Source organism: Schistocerca piceifrons, chromosome X (assembly GCF_021461385.2).
Source record: "Schistocerca piceifrons isolate TAMUIC-IGC-003096 chromosome X, iqSchPice1.1, whole genome shotgun sequence".
In the NCBI taxonomy this organism is placed as follows: domain Eukaryota; kingdom Metazoa; phylum Arthropoda; class Insecta; order Orthoptera; family Acrididae; genus Schistocerca; species Schistocerca piceifrons.
Window position 1 is genome coordinate 667,874,352 of NC_060149.1, and position 18,722 is coordinate 667,893,073.

The 18,722-nt window shown below is 38.6% G+C and overlaps 1 protein-coding gene across 3 annotated transcripts in view; it reads right to left on the minus strand.

The window, feature by feature from the left end:
• Positions 1 to 15,805, minus strand: part of LOC124722867 (myb-like protein O) — a 99,697-nt gene extending 83,892 nt beyond the window's left edge. For 2 of the 3 annotated variants that reach the window (XM_047247997.1, XM_047247999.1), the window contains exon 1: positions 15,755 to 15,805. In XM_047247997.1, the coding sequence (XP_047103953.1) occupies positions 15,755 to 15,794 (40 nt within the window). In that variant the 5' untranslated portion in view covers positions 15,795 to 15,805. Of the gene's footprint in view, positions 1 to 15,633 lie in introns of all 3 variants that reach the window. The other variant, XM_047247998.1, reaches the window with a different exon arrangement.
• Positions 15,806 to 18,722: the final 2,917 nt, after the last annotated feature.

The following is an 18,722-nucleotide window of genomic DNA, read 5'->3' on the forward strand; positions in this document are numbered from 1 at the left end:
GTAACAGTAAACAGATTATAATTTTGTACATTGTAATTTTCCATTTTATACTGAGTCAGTACCCCTCTATAATGAGCTCAGAAAGAGGATAAGGTGTTAGTAGTATACACTGCATAGCTTTGGGAGTAGCTTTTTCCAGAAAAGGAAAAAAAGAAGTAAAATATATAGTGAGAAAGTGTTGTGGAATGTTAGAGTTTCATTATTGTTGGTATTATTTGTAACTTTTCTAACAAACATGCTAATCAAAAATGGAATAGTGTAACAAAATTCTCATGGAATTAGCAAATTTCATAAATGACTATTTCTGTGCTATCGCAGAGAAGCTGCACCAAAAAATTTCTAAAACGCATGAGGGACCCACAATGAATTAAACTGGAAGCACAATGACGTTTCTCAGGAGAGAGAGACAATATAGAAAATTTAAAAAAGTCAGCAGATGTAGATAAGGTTGCTGTCTCCATTCTGAAGTTGTGGTTAGCCAGCATACACACTCCCTTAACTAAGGTAATAAATGAGCCCTTCAGCTCAGATATTTTTCCAGGGTAACTAAAGCACACACCAGTTGGGTCCTTACTAAAGAAATGTATGCTAGTGCTGAAATACTGACAACTACTGGCCAGTTTCACTACTGCCTGCATTCTCAAAAATAACAGAATCAGTCATATACTGAATAATTAGTTACATGAATAAACATCACCTTTCTAATCAAGCATGGTACATTATCACCCGTTATGGAGTTTACAGAAGTGGTACTTTAAGCACTTGACAACCAGAACTGTAATAGGTGTATTCTTAGACTGGTCCAAGACTTCACACATTGTTGAAAACAAAATACTATTAAACAAACTAGAAGGATTCGGTATAAGAGCAATAACAAATGAATAGTTCCAGTCTTACCTGGAAAACAGGGTGTAAAATATAGAGCTTGTTCACACATCTGATAATGATAAAATGTTTAGTGAGCCAATTGTCAGACAAGAAACATACAAACACATGTGTTCAAGTAGTTTATTGGGTCCAATTCTGTTCTTACTATACACTGAGGAGCCAAAGAAACTTGTACACCTGTCTAATATCGTGTAGGGACCCCGCGAGTACGCAGAAGTGCCGCAACATGACGTGGCATGGACTCAACTAATGTTTAAAGTAGTGCTGGAGGGAACTGACACCATGAATCCTGCAAGGCTGTCCATAAATCAGTAAGAGTACGAGGGGGTGAAGATCTCTTCTCAACAGCACATTGCAAGGCATCCCAAATATGCTAAATGATGTTCATGTCTGGGGAGTTTGGTGGCCAGCAGAAGTGTTTAATCTCAGAAGAGTGTTCCTGAAGCCACTCTGTAGCAAGTCTAGACATGTGGGGTGTTCCATTGTCCTGCTGGAATTGTCAAAGTGTGTCGGAATGCACAATGGACATCAATGCATGCAGGTAATCAGAGAGGATAAATACACATGTGTCACTAGTCAAGAGTCATATATAGATGTATCAGGGGTCCCATATCATTCCAACTGCACATGCCCCACACCATTACAGAGCTTCCATCAGCTTGAACAGTCCCCTGCTGACATGCAGAGTCCATGGATTCATCAGCTTGTCTCCATACCCATACACATCCATCTGCTTGATACAATTTGAAACGAAACTCGTCAGACCAGACAACATGTTTCCAGTAATCAACAGTCCAATGTCAGTGTGGACAGGCCCAGCCAGGCGTAACGCTTTGTGTTGTGCAGTCATCATGGGTACACAGGTAGGCCTTCAGCTCCAAAAGCCCATGTTGATGATGTTTCGTTGAATGGTTTGCACGCTGACACTTGCTGATGGCCAAGCATTGAACTCTGCTGCAATTTATGGAAGGGTTGTGTGGTGTCACCGCCAGACACCACATTTGCTAGGTGGTAGCCTTTAAATCGGCCCCGGTCCGTTAGTATACATCGGACCCGCGTGTCGCCACTATCGAGGTTGCAGACAGAGCGCCGCCACATGGCAGCTCTAGAGAGACTTCCTAGCACTCGCCCCAGTTGTACAGCCGACTTTGCTAGCGATGGTTCACTGACAAATTACGCTCTCATTTGCCGAGACGATAGTTAGCATAGCCTTCAGCTACGTCATTTGCTACGACCTAGCAAGGCGCCATTATCAATTGCTATTTATCTTGTGATGCATGTACCGTCAGACCAATGTTCACCAATTATGGATTAAAGTTAAGTATTCCAGAAGCTACGTACTATTTTTGCTACTATAAAGACCTTGTCCTGTTCCAGACCTCACGCCATCCTGCGTGAGCTTAAACGCGTGCCTTTCGGCTACCTGCATAGTGGATTGGCTGTCTTGCCAGTCCACAACAGGTTGCACTTTTTGTTACATTGAACAATTCTCTTCAGTTGTCATTGGTCCCATTCTTGCAGAATCTTTTTCCGGCTGCAGTCATGTCATAGATTTGATGTTTTACCAGCTTCCTGATGTTCACGGTACACTTGTGAAATGGTCATATGGGAAAATCCCCACTTCATCGCTACCTTAGAGATGCTGTGTCAAAGCGCTCATTAAGGGACTGTAACACCACATTCTAACTATCTTAAATCTTGATAACCTGCGATTGTAGCAGCAGTAACTGATCTAACAACTGTGCCAGACAATTGTTGTCTTACATAGGCATTGTCGACCGCAGCACTGTATTCTGCCTCTTTACATCTTTCTGTATTTGAATATGCATGCATATACCAATTTCTTTGGGACTTAAGCGTATATCAGTGACTTTCGAGACAGTATAAGATATGAAGAGAAAGTTCTTTTTGCTGATGACAGTAACACCATAATCAATGCTGAAACACTGTAGCTCCTAACAGAGAACTTAAATCAAATGCCCAAGGATGCTTGCAAGTGGCCAGTATATAAAAAATTAACAGCGAACATAAAGGAAACAAATTGCAAGCTTCACAGCACAAAGAAGGAAAAGAACTGTAGGAACAAGCATAGATGACATACCTCTAGATAATATAACACAGAGAAAGTTTTTAGTTTTCAGTTAAATTGTCATCAGCATACTATTCAGCTTAGTGTTCCAGCAGCAATTTGTAAGACCTACTGTCACGTGGTGACATCTGGCTAAAGTTCACTTACAGTTTTGAAAACTCTTGTGTTGTGTGCTGATGCTGGCAAATTGTTCAGGTTGGTCACAGCCAACTGGTGAGAATCACTGGATCTAATAATTTCTTTTGGCAGAATACATGAATTGATCACATTTCCTTTTGATATAGTGTGTGCCACAATAACTTTTACTGGTCTGGTTATGAATTTTAAGATTGCTTACATATTTTTGTATTTCTTTGGCGACTAGAAAAAAAGTAGATGTTCTGACAGACTGGCCTGTAGCGAGGCTTGATTCCTAAATTAGGATGGGATGGGGCAATCCGGCTGTGAACTGATGAAGCCAGTGAATCTCAATGTGAAAACATGCTTGCCATAAAAGCACAGCCTGATATGTACATCCGTCATTGCAATACTCTACTTTTAGGCCTTATTTCCACTTTTGCTGAAAATTCTGACAATGTGGTTCATACTACCTGGATAGAACAAAATACCAGCTAACCACTTATGAACCATAGGAAATTATGAGTGAGATTCACTTCCTACATTTGACTTGATTTGCCATGATAACTTCCCACGAGTTATCCCACAAACTGCTACCAACAGCAGCAAACAACAGAAAAGTTGCTGACACCATTAAGTGCAATTTTACCTGAGGTACCATTCAGCTATGCATTCAGTTCTTTGCTAAGGATTCTTTTCTGTGGATCAAAGGTGCAAACTATGGACACAGTTTTCAAATCATAGAAAAGCAACATCAGAATAATAACCGAAAGCAGTAGTTGGGCTCATTGTAAACACTGTTCAAAAGACTTGGTATACTTACTGCACCAGATTAGTACATCTATCAGTCCTGGTTGCATATCAGGGAAAACATTACTTAGTAATGCACTAGCACTTCTATACATGAGCAAAGAACAAGAGCCATATTAGACTTGCATTTATCAAGAAAAACAAACAAAAATACTCAAAACAGCATTAAATAAGGGAGTGAAACTGTTTAATAAATTGCCCTGGGAGATGAGTAAGATTAACGTACATATGCTCAAAAAGGCAGCTAAACATACTTAATAAGTAATGCATATTACACAATCAAAGATTGCTTACGGGTCTCAGATTAGGGTTTTATAATGAAAGAAGACAAATATAACACACTGTCACATAAAAAGCAAATATGCCACGATCAACAGTGCATGACAGTAATGTAGTGACATTCTCCTGAGCTCAACATCTTACTCACTCACTCAGGGAGGGAGGGAGGGAGGGAGGGACGGAGGGAGTGTGTGTGTGTGTGTTTTGTTGACACTGTTTTTTGGATGGCCTCAAGGGTGAACATAGAGATGTGGATGTTCTATGGTCCTGAAGGCACCATGGTGCAATTTGCCTACAATCAAGAGAACACACTACTTTATGTACCAACCAACCAGTGTAGTTGTAAAGACACTACCTTCTTACTTGGAAGTATGGGGTTATGATTCCTTCTACGGGACACTGCCGACCACCTGACCTACACTAAAATGTACTTATATATGCTGTGTTTGTATACTGGAGCTATTTAGTGAAAAATGAGGTGATAATATTTAGCAATATGACATGCACCACTAAAATGCATAAATCTGATGCCAAAATTTTCAGGATAAGCAATAATATAAATGTAGACTATGACTGGCTGATGGGACCATGTTTCCTGTGTTGTGACTGGTTGACAGACGCAAATCTAGCAGCTGCCATCTTGAATTCAGTGATGACACTAACGTGCCATATTTGGAGCTTTTTGTTTTTATACTTGTGTATTACAAAACTATGCAGTTTCAGCGATAGACTGCATTGAACATCTCTCCACGACACGTCATTTGTAATACAGTTTGATGTGTGGAAATGGCAGGAAGTGCAACTTATCTATATAAAACCTTTTCCAAGGTAAATCCTCAGGAAACTACTAAAGGGGACCCAGTATTCCTTTTTTATAAAAAGTTATTGCAGTTAGAAAATGGCTGAAAAATTGCAACTGATCTCCCCCCCAACCCCCACCCCCAAAAAAAAAAAAAAATAAATAAAAATTGGTCCCATGTACCATAAAAATGATGTATAATACAACAATGAAATTTTAACAGTGCAATGGGCACAAAAAGTTTTAATTTTAAGCTGGGTTTAATGTGCCCATAGTAGTTGTGGAGCTCATACCACATTTTGCAGCCCCCTACTGAAATCCTCATAAAGCTAGGATTTTGTTTATCTTGAGCTTGAGTTGTCCACAGCCTAGTTTTATTCTGTAAGAAACATCAATGCTAAATCTTATTCAGACAAGAGATGGTCAGGTGGTGATCACAAGGGCATTCAGTCTGGAATGGCCCACTTGTAACAACAAGAAAGCTTACTGTTGGCCAATAAGAGAAACCCAATTCAGTTTTTACCAAAATGAAATTTCAGGTTTGAGTAACATCTCCAAGACTGTATGGGGTCCCATAAATGCGTACAAAAAATGTTCTGATATGAAAGGGGACAGTAATTGAATACCAGAGACAGGCAGGCAGGAATCCAAATGACAGGAATATTTTTAATCAACACTATGCTGAAGTAGAACAAAAATTCATAAAAGATACCAGTAGCTTCCACAAATCAACGAATATGAACATTTTCGCTGTCAGAGAATACATTTTTCTGTGGCCAACAAATGAATCACCAGTAGCAAATGTAAAACACACACAGATGCCCAAAAACACTCAGGATTTTTGTGGAAAACCTACTAATGTAGTCGTGCTAAATGGTCAGACACATTTCCGATATGATAAACTAAACAATGGAAAATGGGATATTTCTTAAATAACCGAAAAATAATAAGGTTGTGCCTATTTACACTGAGGTGACAAAAAGTCAAGGGATAGCAATATGCACAAATACAGATGGCGGTTGCATTGCATACACAAGGGTTAAAAGGGCATTGCATTGGTGGACCTGTCATTTGTATTCAGGTGATTCATGTGGAAATGCTTCCAACATGATTATTGACAATCGAAAGAAGTAAACAGACTCTGAACATCGAATTGTAGCTGGTGCTAGATGCATGGCACACTCCGTTTCAGAAATTGTTAGGGAATTCAATATTCTGAGATCCACAGTGTCAAGAGTGCGCTGAGAATGCCAAATTACAGGCATTACCTCTCACCATGGACAACACCGTGGTCGGTGGCCTTCATTTAATGACCGACAGCAGTGGCATTTGTGTAGAGTTGTGAATGCTAAAAGACAAGCAACACTGCTAAAAATAACCACAGAAATCAACGTGGGACATACGACAAATGTATCCATTAGGACAGTGCAGTGATATTTGGTGTTGATGGGCTATGGCAGTGGATGACCAACCAAAGGCCTTTGCTAACAGCATAACATTGCCTACAATGGCTCCCCTGGGCTTGTGGCTGTAAGAGTTGGACTCTAGATAACTGTGGCCTAGTCAGGTAAATCCTGACTTCAGTTGATAAGAGCTGATTGTAGGATTTGAGTGTTAGGGGGAGACCCCATGAAGCCATGGACCCAAATTGTCAACAAGGCTCTGCAGAAGCTGGTGGTGGCGCCATAATGGTGTGGACCATGTTTAAGTGTAATGGACAGGGTCCTCTGGTCCAAGTGAACTGATCACTGCCTGGAAATGGTTATGTTTGGCAACTTGGAGACCATTTGTAGCATTTCATGTTCCCAAAAAAGGATGGAATTTTTATGGATGACAATGTGCCATGTCACCAGGCCACAAATGTTCGCGATTGGTATGAAGAACAGGCTGGAAAATGTTTTGGCCACCCACATCCCCCAACATGAATGCCATCAAATATTTACAGGACATAACTGAGAGGTCATTTTGTGCACGAAATCCTGCACCGGCAACACATTTACAACGATAGACAGCTATAGAGGCAGCACAGCTCAATATTTTCGCAGGGTACTTCAACGACTTGTCGAGTCCATGCTACATCAAGACGCTGCACGGCGCCGGAAGAAGGAAGTCCGACACTATATTAAGACGTAAACCACAATTTTTATCACCTCATTGTACACGGCCAATGATAAGAATAATCTGGAAGCTTACAGGCCAATTACTATTACATCTGCCTTGTCTATTGTGGGAAATGTCTTGAATGATAGTACGTTACATTTTACATGAAATAACATTGGTCTATTCTACAAGGCACAGCATGACCTAAGAAAATATACATCTACAATAACCACAACAGCTAACTTTATAGCTAAGGTAACTGATGCATTAAATAAGGTAAGAAGAGTCTCTCAAGTTTTCCCTAACCTATCAGTAGTATTCTGTCGTGTATGTTACAATATAAAATAAACAAAATAAACTTTTACTGCATCATGGGCAAAGAGGCTGACAGCATAAAATCATCTATGTGACTAAGAGCAAGTGGATGCAAAATGAATGACATTACTTTAATTGTGCGCTCTCGTTTATAGCTAGTGAAGTGTGGTGTACCTCAGTGATCAACTCCATGACACCTTTCCTTCTTTCTATACGTCAACTACATGCCTTCAGTGTATACAGAGGGAATGTCTGACACGAGTCGTCAGCTTCAACCAGTGACACAAGAAACACGAGACATATACTGTAAACAATATGGTAGCTACAATGTGATGTTGCTGGCGAATTTTCAAGTGGCCCAAGCAACATATTAGTCTGACACCACAATCAGGTTTTTTACTATCACATTTGTTGGCCTCACAAACTAAAAACAAAACTGAATACATAATCCAAAAGCTTATGTGACACCAGCCATCAACATTACATCACTGGCCAAAGCTGATGACTTGTTGAACATTTCTCTTTATCCTCTTCACCCATATAGCCAATCCACCTCAAAGTGAACCTTCATGAGTGGTTTTTTGAAACTGACTTACATAATTACAAAGGCTGTTCATAAATAGCTTAAAGACTGTACTTCTCCCAAATAAGCTTTGTTTTTAAAAATATGTAGTATTTTAATTACTAAAAATATATCTGTTTTGGTCAGATTTCAACAAAATATGTGTAACTGTAACATCTAGATAGCTATTCCGCAAATAACACTGAGATGCCAGGCTCAGGGTTCATCCAACCACCTTCACAGTAATTCTCTATTAATCCACACAAGAACAGCGTGTGGGAAAAACCGAACACCTATATCCTGCCATGCAAGTTCTGATTCCCTTATTTTATTATTATGATTATTTATCTCTATGTAGATCGGCATCAAAAAAATATTTTTGCGTTCAGAGGAGAAAGTTAGTGATTGAAATTTTATGAGAAGATCACACTGCAATTGGAAACATCTTTGTTTTAATGATGTAAACCCCAAATCCTGTATTAAGTCTGTGACACACACTTCTCTATTTCTCGATAATACAAAATATACTGCCCCTATTTCAACTTTCTCAATGTATTCCGTTAAATATGTATGGTAAGCATCCCACACTGCACAGCAGTATGCCAAAAAGAGAATGGAGAAGTGTTGTGTAGGCAGTCTCTTTAGTAAATCTGTTGCCTCTTCTAAGTGTTCTGACAACAAAACACAGTCTTTGGTTTGCCTTCCCGATATCATCTTCTGTGTTCTTTCCAATTTATGTTGTTCGTAATTGTAATTCTTGGATATTTAGTTGAATTTATGGCCTTTACATCTGGGTGACTTACCATGTAACTGTAGTTTAATGTATCCCTTTTAGCACTCACACATTTCATTATTTGGGGTCAATTGCCAATTTTCGCACCATACAGATACCTTTTCTAAATCTATTTGCAATTTGTTTTGATCTTCTCATGACTTTACTACATGATAAATTACAGCATCATCTGGAAGGAAACTTCCTTCTCATCTTGAATGGTAATTTTCCCCTGACCCACAGTTCTGGGGGACTTTCCCAAAATCTACACCTTTTCCTAGACATCTCCAGTCCTTTTATTTCACCCCTCTTCCTTCCCCTTCAACCCTTCTGCCTGAAGAAGGAGCCAATGGCTCTGAAAGCTTGGTAATTACAACCGGTTTTTACTTGTGTTTTCTGCCGCCGCTTGGTGAGTAGATTTTTTATCTATCCACTTAAATAATTTTGTCAACAATTCGCTGTTTTCGTTGTTAGGTAGTTTAGTAGATATTTCATCATAAACATTGAGAGGCACGGAAAAATAGCCTCTCCTTAAAACTGAGTGCAAATTACCGATACTATACTCATAGTGTTAGATACTAAGAGCACTTACTGACTTCTGACTAATTTTAAAAATAATTTCAAACGGTAAACATACCACAATGTTGTCTGCCCTGTACCCAAACTAGCTGTAACAGTGCTTATTTCACAGTAACAGGAAGTCGGAGAAGATTATTGAGAAAATTTTGTGCTGAGAATCACATAGCTTTTATGTGTGGTTTCCGGATAAAATATTACATAACCTAAAAATATTATACTGAATTACATAATAATTTAATTAGTTTAAATTTTAATTAAAAGTTTAATAACTGAATAATTCATTGTGCATTTTTTTATTTTAATGCTCCGCTACATTACATTTTAATAAAATGGAGCCTTCAACAATAGCTGTTACGTCTGACCAAATGGTGTAGTGTCAGGGAAAGCCGAAATCTGATCCAGTGAAGTGGAGGTAATATTCAGAAAAAGAAAAGGAATGTGACAAAGCTAGAAGACTGAAAGCGAAGGAAAATGTAGGTAAGCTTGAAGAAGAAAATAGAAGACAGATTCAAGAAAGAGTACGGCTGCATAGGTAGATTCAAGAAAGAGAAAGACTGCATAGGCAGAAAAAGAAAAAACGTGCAGTTTGAACTGCACATACTTCTGCCTCATCTATTAGGACTTCTGCTCAGTCTTTTGGAAGAGCAGTGTATAAAGCTAAAAATGTTTTACAATTAGTCCCAGTAAGTAACCAGCATTCTTAAAAAAATTTGTAGTTGACTTTGTTGGACCTTCAATGTCTTCAGCCCCTAGGAAAACCAGCAAATTATCAACTTTGATGGATAATGTCAAATTAGCCATTCAGGAGTTGTTCTGCAGTGATAAAATTGATGGGCACACACCTGGCAGACAGGATGTTAAGTTAGTCAAAAATCTCTTATCTGGTAAAAGATCCAATGTGCAGAAGAGATATTTTTAAGGTTGAATAACAAGTACATTTTTTTCATTTATTTCAAAATAGTTTTTGACTTATTGAGCCATTTTCGGGAAACAAATGCCTACTGTCTGAATGGGACACTAGTTCTAAGGTAACTGAACCTTAAAGCAAAGATACAATCCACTTTCATAGTGTTTTGTGCATCAAACTTGTTCCTTAATGTTGAAATTATGCTTTGCACAATGGACAATGTTAAGTACAATAAATAATTAAACTACACGATATTACAGTTTAAATTGTTATAATGTTAAATTTAGTGAGGTCTTGACATTGGCTGAGAAACTGTTAAACTGAGCTCTCTTCATTTATGTTGGGCAACAAACATTTTTTAACATTGTAACTGAATTTTAGGCAATGGAGAGTATTATACACAGTAATTAAAATGCACAATCTTACAGTATTAAAGGCAATATGGTTATGATGGCATAGGTTTGTGTGGATGTGACAATGGTTGAGAGCTATGTAATTGAGCATTAATAACTTATGCTGTGCAAATGAACATTGTAAATTACATTTTTATGCAATGAGCAACATTAACACAGTACAAGTTGTATTGCTGAAGTCTAAGGAGTAAGCACGATAAAGAATAGGAAATTCTATTGCATTTTAATTCTTTGTTATAGTAAGTGTCATTGTGGCAGTTTGTGGGTACATGGCTGGTTGACTGCTTCACATGATGCAAGCAACCAAACACACATCAGCAAACTGAAACAATGACACATACTGCTGTGGATGGGATTGGTGGCATAGTGTTTGGATGGCTGTGAAATGTAGAAGAATTATTGTTTCATCAGCAGAAGATTCCCATGCTTACCTTAAGAAGCATGTGAAGAGTATCTCAATGTCTAATGTATCTCAGTCAGAAGTAAAGAAAGTTGGTATTTGTGCCCTGGAAGTTGAGGAACTAAGTGCAAGTACAAGGCTTCACTACAAACCAAGTCTACTCTGATTGTGGATTGTGAAGAAGAGTTTGGCAACGTAAAAGTGGAGGAAGTGAATGCAGACTGTTTTAGTTTAAGTTGCTGCTGCAAGCTGCAAAGAGAATTTAAGGAATCTAAACTAATATAAATATGTTGGTGTATGACAAAGTGCTGTGGATGAAGACTGTGACGTGAAGATGTTTTCACAATCTTGCGAAAGCATTAAAACATTATTTAAATCAAAAGAAAATGATGTTTCTTATCTAAAATTAAATAATATTATGGCTATGTTACCTATGCCTAATATTACAATAAAAGGAAGAAGGTTTTTTTTATGAATCGTGCAAAAATACTGATGTTTCAGAAACATAGGCTTAATACAACTCAACTGCTCTCAGAACCTTGAAAAATGTAACTTTGTTTCTTCTAGAAAACTAAATTAATAATGTTAATGTCAAAAAGATTCTGAGTTACAGTTTAGAACGGAAACAAGTCTGGAATTCTTAACAATGATGTTCATTAACACCTGTTACAATCTGTGCAATACCTGATACACTATATTTACCTTTTAAACATTTTGTTAAATATTAAAATTACTTGCCCTGCAATAAATAGTAAATCCATTTTTTCCTTGTACCTCAGAATTTTATCATCAAGGTTGAAGATCTTAACTCCCTTACCCTTTCTTCACAGAAAAAAAGAAACATTATTTTCACAAGATTATGCACTTTTCTCATCAAAACTCAATTACAGAAGCCAGTCTGCTTACACAGGCAATTCCTATCAATCACTTTATTTTAAATTTATTTCTTTACAAGAAACTCAGCTTTTCAATTTTTGCAATGCGAATCATCTCTGACAGTGCAAACTTAAGCATTAAAAAAGCAGTGTACTGTGGTTACTTCCATTCTTTGATAGCATATGGAATTATTTTCTGGGGAAATCAACCTCTTGCAAAAAAATATTCAATGCTGAGTGATGTGTGGTGTAGATGCAGTTGCAGAAGCCTATTCCGGAATCTGGGAATTCTTACAACTACTTCTCAAGACATATATTAACTTACGTGTTTCATAAGTAAAAACACTGATTTATACAAATGTAACAGTGAATACCACCAGTACAACACAAGGAGGAAACATGATTTCCATACTGAAGGTAAAAAATTGAAGGTTGTGCAGATGGGTGTACAGTACTCTGGAATAAAGATCTTTAATGCTCTTCCTCCAGATATCAAATGTGAAATAGCCAACAAATGTACATTTAAAGAGCTTCTGAGGCAATTTCTTTTAGCCATGTTATTTTACAGTTTGGAAGAGTTTATGAAACACAGTGAGAAACTGTCTTAAAATAAAATAAGATGTATTATCATATAAACTGAACATTAAGCTGTACATGCATGTCACATAGTGTTAACTGCCTATATTTAACTCTCTGGGTTATATGACCTTTTCATATTTAATTTACTATGGGGCATGAAAGGGAAGCAGTGGTTGGGAAGGGAGTGAGACAGGGTTGTAGCCTCTCCCCAATGTTATTCAATCTGTATATTGAGCAAGAAGTAAAGGAAACAAAGGAAAAATTCGGAGTAGGTATTAAAATCCATGGAGAAGAAATAAAAACTTTGAGGTTCACCGATGACATTGTAATTCTGTCAGAGACAGCAAAAGACCTGGAAGAGCAGTTGAACGGAATGGACAGTGTCTTGAAAGGAGGATATAAGATGAACATCAAAAAAGCAAAACGAGGATAATGGAATGCAGTCGAATTAAGTCGGGTGATGCTGAGGGAATTAGATTAGGAAATGAGACACTTAAAGTAGTAAAGGAGTTTTGCTATTTGGGGAGCAAAATAACTGATGATGGTCAAAGTAGAGAGGATATAAAATGTATACTGACAATGGCAAGGAAAGCATTTATGAAGAAGAGAAATTTGTTAACATCGAGTATTGATTTAAGTGTCACGAAGTAGTTTCTGAAAGTATTTGTATGGAGTGTAGCCATGTATGGAAGTGAAACATGGACGATAAATAGTTTGGACATGAAGAGAATAGAAGCTTTCGAAATGTGGTGCTACAGAAGAATGCTGAAGATTAGATGGGTAGATTACATAACTAATGAGGAGGTATTGAATAGAATTGGGGAGAAGAGGAGTTTGTGGCACAACTTGACAAGAAGAAAGGACCGGTTGGGGTAGGACATGTTCTGAAGCATCAAGGGATCACAAATTTAGCATTGGAGGGCAGCATGGAGGGTAAAAATAATAGAGGGAGACCAAAAGATGAATACACTAAGCAGATTCAGAAGGATGTAGGTTGCAGTAAGTACTGGGAGATGAAGAAGCTTGCACAGGATAGAGTAGCATGGAGAGTTGCAGCAAACCAGTCTCAGGACTGAAGACCACCATCACAACAACAACAACAACATGTTTTATACCTTGTAATCTGTAGGCCTAAGGTTTCTCATTTCATCATACTGTGTTATGGATCATTGTAGTAGTTACATAACTTTCTAATCTTTACTTGTAAACACAGTGTATAAGTACTTGTCATTGACAAAGTAAAAATTTACACACACTACATCCATGTGAAATTCTCACAGTTGGATCCATGGCATTATAAATAAATAAATGTGATAGTTTTGAGCTTTTTATGCTTGCAAATGTAATAATCATTACAATGGAATGCCAACATAAATGACAATTTAGTAATGCATGTAGATAATGCTTCACTCATAGCAAAAAGGAGACACTGAAGTATAATTGGAACAACAGCCTCTGAACAAATATTTCAGTGAGAATAACTTGTCTCTTGCTTGTAAATGCAAATAAGACAACATCCGTACATACAAATAAAACCGTACAAATTAATATATATGCCTTACACCATATACACACAACTGCAAAAATGAAAAATCATACATCTGAAAATAAACTGTACTGCTCAGTTAAATAACCATATACATGTTTCCAGTGTTTAAATTAAGCAATAAGGACCCTTAATAGTTTGGTGGGTTTTATCCAATTAAAGACCACAAGGAAAAGGCTTCACAGAAAAGGCATCCACATTAAGAAATAAATTTAGAGGTTACTTAGTTTCACTTTCTATATACAGGTTAAAAGACTATGCCTCCATGCAAACTAGACAGCGGGAGAAATTAAGATATCTGGGCATCCATAAAACAAGAACTGTACACTTTCTAGTCAATGAAAGAAAGAATGGAATATCACGGTGTTGCTCTTTCTAATATGTTCCAGGCACCATAATGCTGCAGACAGGCATGGACCCAGGATTTCCATGATTCACAGTCTTTTACTGTATTGCCCCTTCCCCCAGATGCAACTTACTGTCACATTTACATTTACTGTGTCACAGATGCCTAGTGGTTAATACACTGCTCTTGATTATTCTTACTAAAGTGCAGGCGCGGTGAGGAGGGGGAGCGGGGGGTGCAGCATATCCTGAATCCAGTCCCATACCCCATGATGAAGACTATCACTTTGAACACCCCCCCCCCCCTTATCAGTATGGTTCAGTGCACAGCTGCAGATGTGAAACTGTAAAAGTGGATTTAAACATGTTTCGATCTCAATAAGGATGTGTGCAAAATTTTGGATTGATTTTGTGTATACATTCTACAAGTTACTGAGTTTAATTTGTATTTTTATGGGTTTTTGTGAAATTACGTACAAATATTAAAGAAATAGTGTTTGTTTTGACCACATAAATACAATGGAGAATTTATATGACTGGATGAAGGAATAAATAAATGAAGTCTTTACAGACATGTATTATGCACTTTTTTATTATTCGATTTCATACTGTTGAATTTATATGACTGGATGAAGGAATAAATAAATGAAGTCTTTACAGACATGTATTATGCACTTTTTTATTATTCGATTTCATACTGTTGAAACTTATACGTAACGTTTGATTACGGAGATAACAATACGAAGGCAAAACATAGGCACACCCTGGGAGGCAGCCATGCACACTAACATCAAAATCTCAATACATTTACTCTTGGACGTTTCTCATTCACGATTATCGTTTGCGATATAAAGAAATATTTGTATCAGTTTACGCGTTTTCCTGTTACATGCAGCTAAGTAACGTAAATTTTCGGTAAAATTATGTACCGACTCTCATCTTGTATCTCTGATGTGGTTTCACAAAATGTAAACAAATATGAAATAGCAAACACGTACCACTGGTAAACATAAGTCTTCAAACTATACTGTAAACGTCACTGACAAATGTCATTACCTCTATGCTAATCACGTAAACCAGCAGAATGTGTACAAGTAAACACTCTGAACTAACGAATTCTAGGCACAAGATGACAGTTATTTGTACACTGGCTATACACGGACTTGTGGTATGGTTTTTGACATATCAAATGTGTATTTTCTGAGGGGCCAGCCCGCCAATATACAAAACACATAGCTGTTAGAGTTAGAACACTAACCTTTGACATCCCCGCTTAGTTTGTTTGCCATTCTTTGTAATGTGCACACTTTATTTATCAACAAATAGTTACCACCACCTGAACCCTTATAAGAAAGTCCCACAACCAGTACACTACCCACCTATCCGACACCTGACTACTCCCATCATGTATACCGACATATTGAGTTTTGAGTCAGAGAGAAATAGCAGAACAACCAATAGAAACAAACAATCGTGAACAACGACCAGAATCTCGAGCTGTAGGGTTTATATCGATCTTTTGTTGATAATATAAATTACTTTAAAGAAATAACGTAAAGCCGGGTTCACAAACGCAACAAAAGTGTCGCACAGCTACTGGCATACAGCAGTTGCATACGCGATCTTTCAGTTTTTAGCGGCGCAACTTACGAAATGCATCTTTTGTCATGACACAAAATGTTCGACTTGGTTGTACTTTGTTACGCCACTTTCCTTCCACCGCGGCTCCCTGGTGGCTGTATTTCGAAATACGGGCATTCTGTCACAGTTCGGTGTGGTTTCGTCTTATTACCGAAAAAAGTCAAAAGAGTGGCACCGAGCGAGGTAGCGCAGTGGTTAGCAAACTGGACTCGCATTCGGGAGGACGACAGTTCAAACCGCATCCAGCCATCCGGATTTAGGCTTACCGTGATATCCCTAAATCGCTTCAGGCAAATGCCGGGATGGTTAATTTGAAAGGGCATGGCCGACTTCCTTCCCTAAGCCGATGGGACCAGTGACCTCAGTGTTTGGTCCCCTTCCTAAAATCAACCAACCAACTAAAAGAGTGGTCGGCAGGTACACTTTCGCAGCTTCTGGAACTAACAACAATATATGTTTATTTTTTTGTAGCTGTGTGTGTGTGTGCGTGTGCACTTTTGTAAACCGACGATGTAGGCCTACCCAAATAAACTTAATAAGTTACGAAAGAAAAAGAGTCGTACGAACTTCGTGACCTGTGAGACCTACATTAACGAGTACAATGAGATTCTAAGAAGAGTTATGTGCCGACAGATGATATTCATGTGCCAGCTGTTGGTTAGTTTGCCATAGCAGACAGCACTTTCTTCTTTGAATGTTATTTCTTTTGTAAATGTGCTTGTGGTCCCTGATTTATTACTGTGCGAAATATATTGTTCGTTATAACATTTGGGCTTCGTCTTCCTTGTATTTAACTCTTGTCACAGCTGTAATGCTGTAGTTTGCACTATAAAATTAATACCTATTCACTTGTTCTCAGTCGACACGATGTTGAAAGCTGTACAACTATGTAGAATTGGTGGCGTCCTATGTGAACGGTAGCTGACGATGCCACTACAGAAAGCCACAAGCTGTAGCATCACATTGGTTGCGTGTGTGAACCTAGCTTGAGGGAGTGATATACAGAAGAGCTCCAATATTTTCGAAGCCAGAGGAAGCTCTGCGCTCGTTCATTCATTAAGTTATATGATCTGCATTTTCTATTAGTCTTTAGTTATCTACCTTAACTAAACAGAACTGATGGCGATAAAGAATAATCTCCACACTTGCAAGATAACTTAATATATTTGCGCTAAAGCACAAATTACAAACATGGCGGGTTAGTGCCAAAACGCCGGCCAAAGTGGCCGTGCGGTTAAAGGCGCTGCAGTCTGGAACCGCAAGACCGCTACGGTCGCAGGTTCGAATCCTGCCTCGGGCATGGATGTTTGTGATGTCCTTAGGTTAGTTAGGTTTAACTAGTTCTAAGTTCTAGGGGACTAATGACCTTAGCAGTTGAGTTCCATAGTGCTCAGAGCCATTTGAACCATTTTAGTGCCAAAACATATTGAGAGCGAGCACCAGCACAATAAAACAAAGAAGTATATACAAAAGATAAAACACACTGAGACACATTACTGCCGTCTATGTCCAGGTACTGGTGGCGAATGGTTCTTCCGGCTCATGTGATCACTGGAGCAATAGGTCGAGGATCTGTACGTGGTTCAATGTGGTCTGTAGCCTGAGGTCTGTGTGATCCCCGAAGGTGGTGATTTTTAGTGGCCGCACTTACAGTCTCGTTGTTCTGTTAGTAGAGGTGAGAGGGTTCAGTTGCTCCCTTTCATGATTTCTGTTCCAGTCTATCATGAAGTCATTTGGCAATTTGTGCTGCAGTCGGAATGGACCTGTTTATGGTTGGCAGAGAGGGGGATGTATGGTGTCATCCCATAGCCAGACATGCATTGATATGACCAGATTCTTGTGTATGAAAACTGCTTTGTTGCCTTGATGTTGCGGAGGACTTGTGTTGGTCCATGACATTCTCTCTTTCAACTGTCTACCTAAACTGGGCATGTGTTCCTCAGACGGTAAGATTGTAGGTTTGTCGGTCACTATATCGGTAGGTAGGCATACTTGCTCGCCAGACATCACCTCTGCCAGTGAACAACCTAAGTCTTCCTTCCTGATCGAAGGCCTAACAATAATGAGATTGATTAGCGAACAACTGAGCCAACTCAGTCTTCCTTTTGATCAACTGCTATTTTCTCCCAGCAGACTGCCTTGACGCTGGCACAACTATGTGATGAATAATCAGATGCAACATTATTCATGCGGCTTACGTGTTTAACGTCTGTGGGGTACTGTGCTATGGAGTTCACTATGCGACATTGACAGGCCGATGCTAGGTCTGTTGTTTTAGAAAAGAACACTGTAAGAGGTGCATCATCTGTATTGATTGTGAAGTGCTTGCCATACAGGTATTCTTTGAAGAACTTACCGCTTTATCAATGGCTAGTAATTCACCGTCTGTAGCGCTCCATTTATGCTATGCTTATGTCAAGAGGCGAGAAAAAACGACAAAGGTTGTCAGTCATTATTTATCCTCTTTTGTAATGTCACGCCAACTGCCTTCTGGTTGGTGTCTACCATGATTGCCAGTTTGTTATCGTCTGTGAAGTTACGAGTGTGTGGGCGAGTTATTTATCCACCTAGGTATGGCATTGAGGAGAAATGAATTGTTGCATGGCTGAATGCTGGCAGGCACAGGGCACGCTGTGGCCAGAATGGTTAGTTGACGGTTTCTGGCTAGCTACATGGAGAGACGATCAGCACCACTGGAAATGGGTA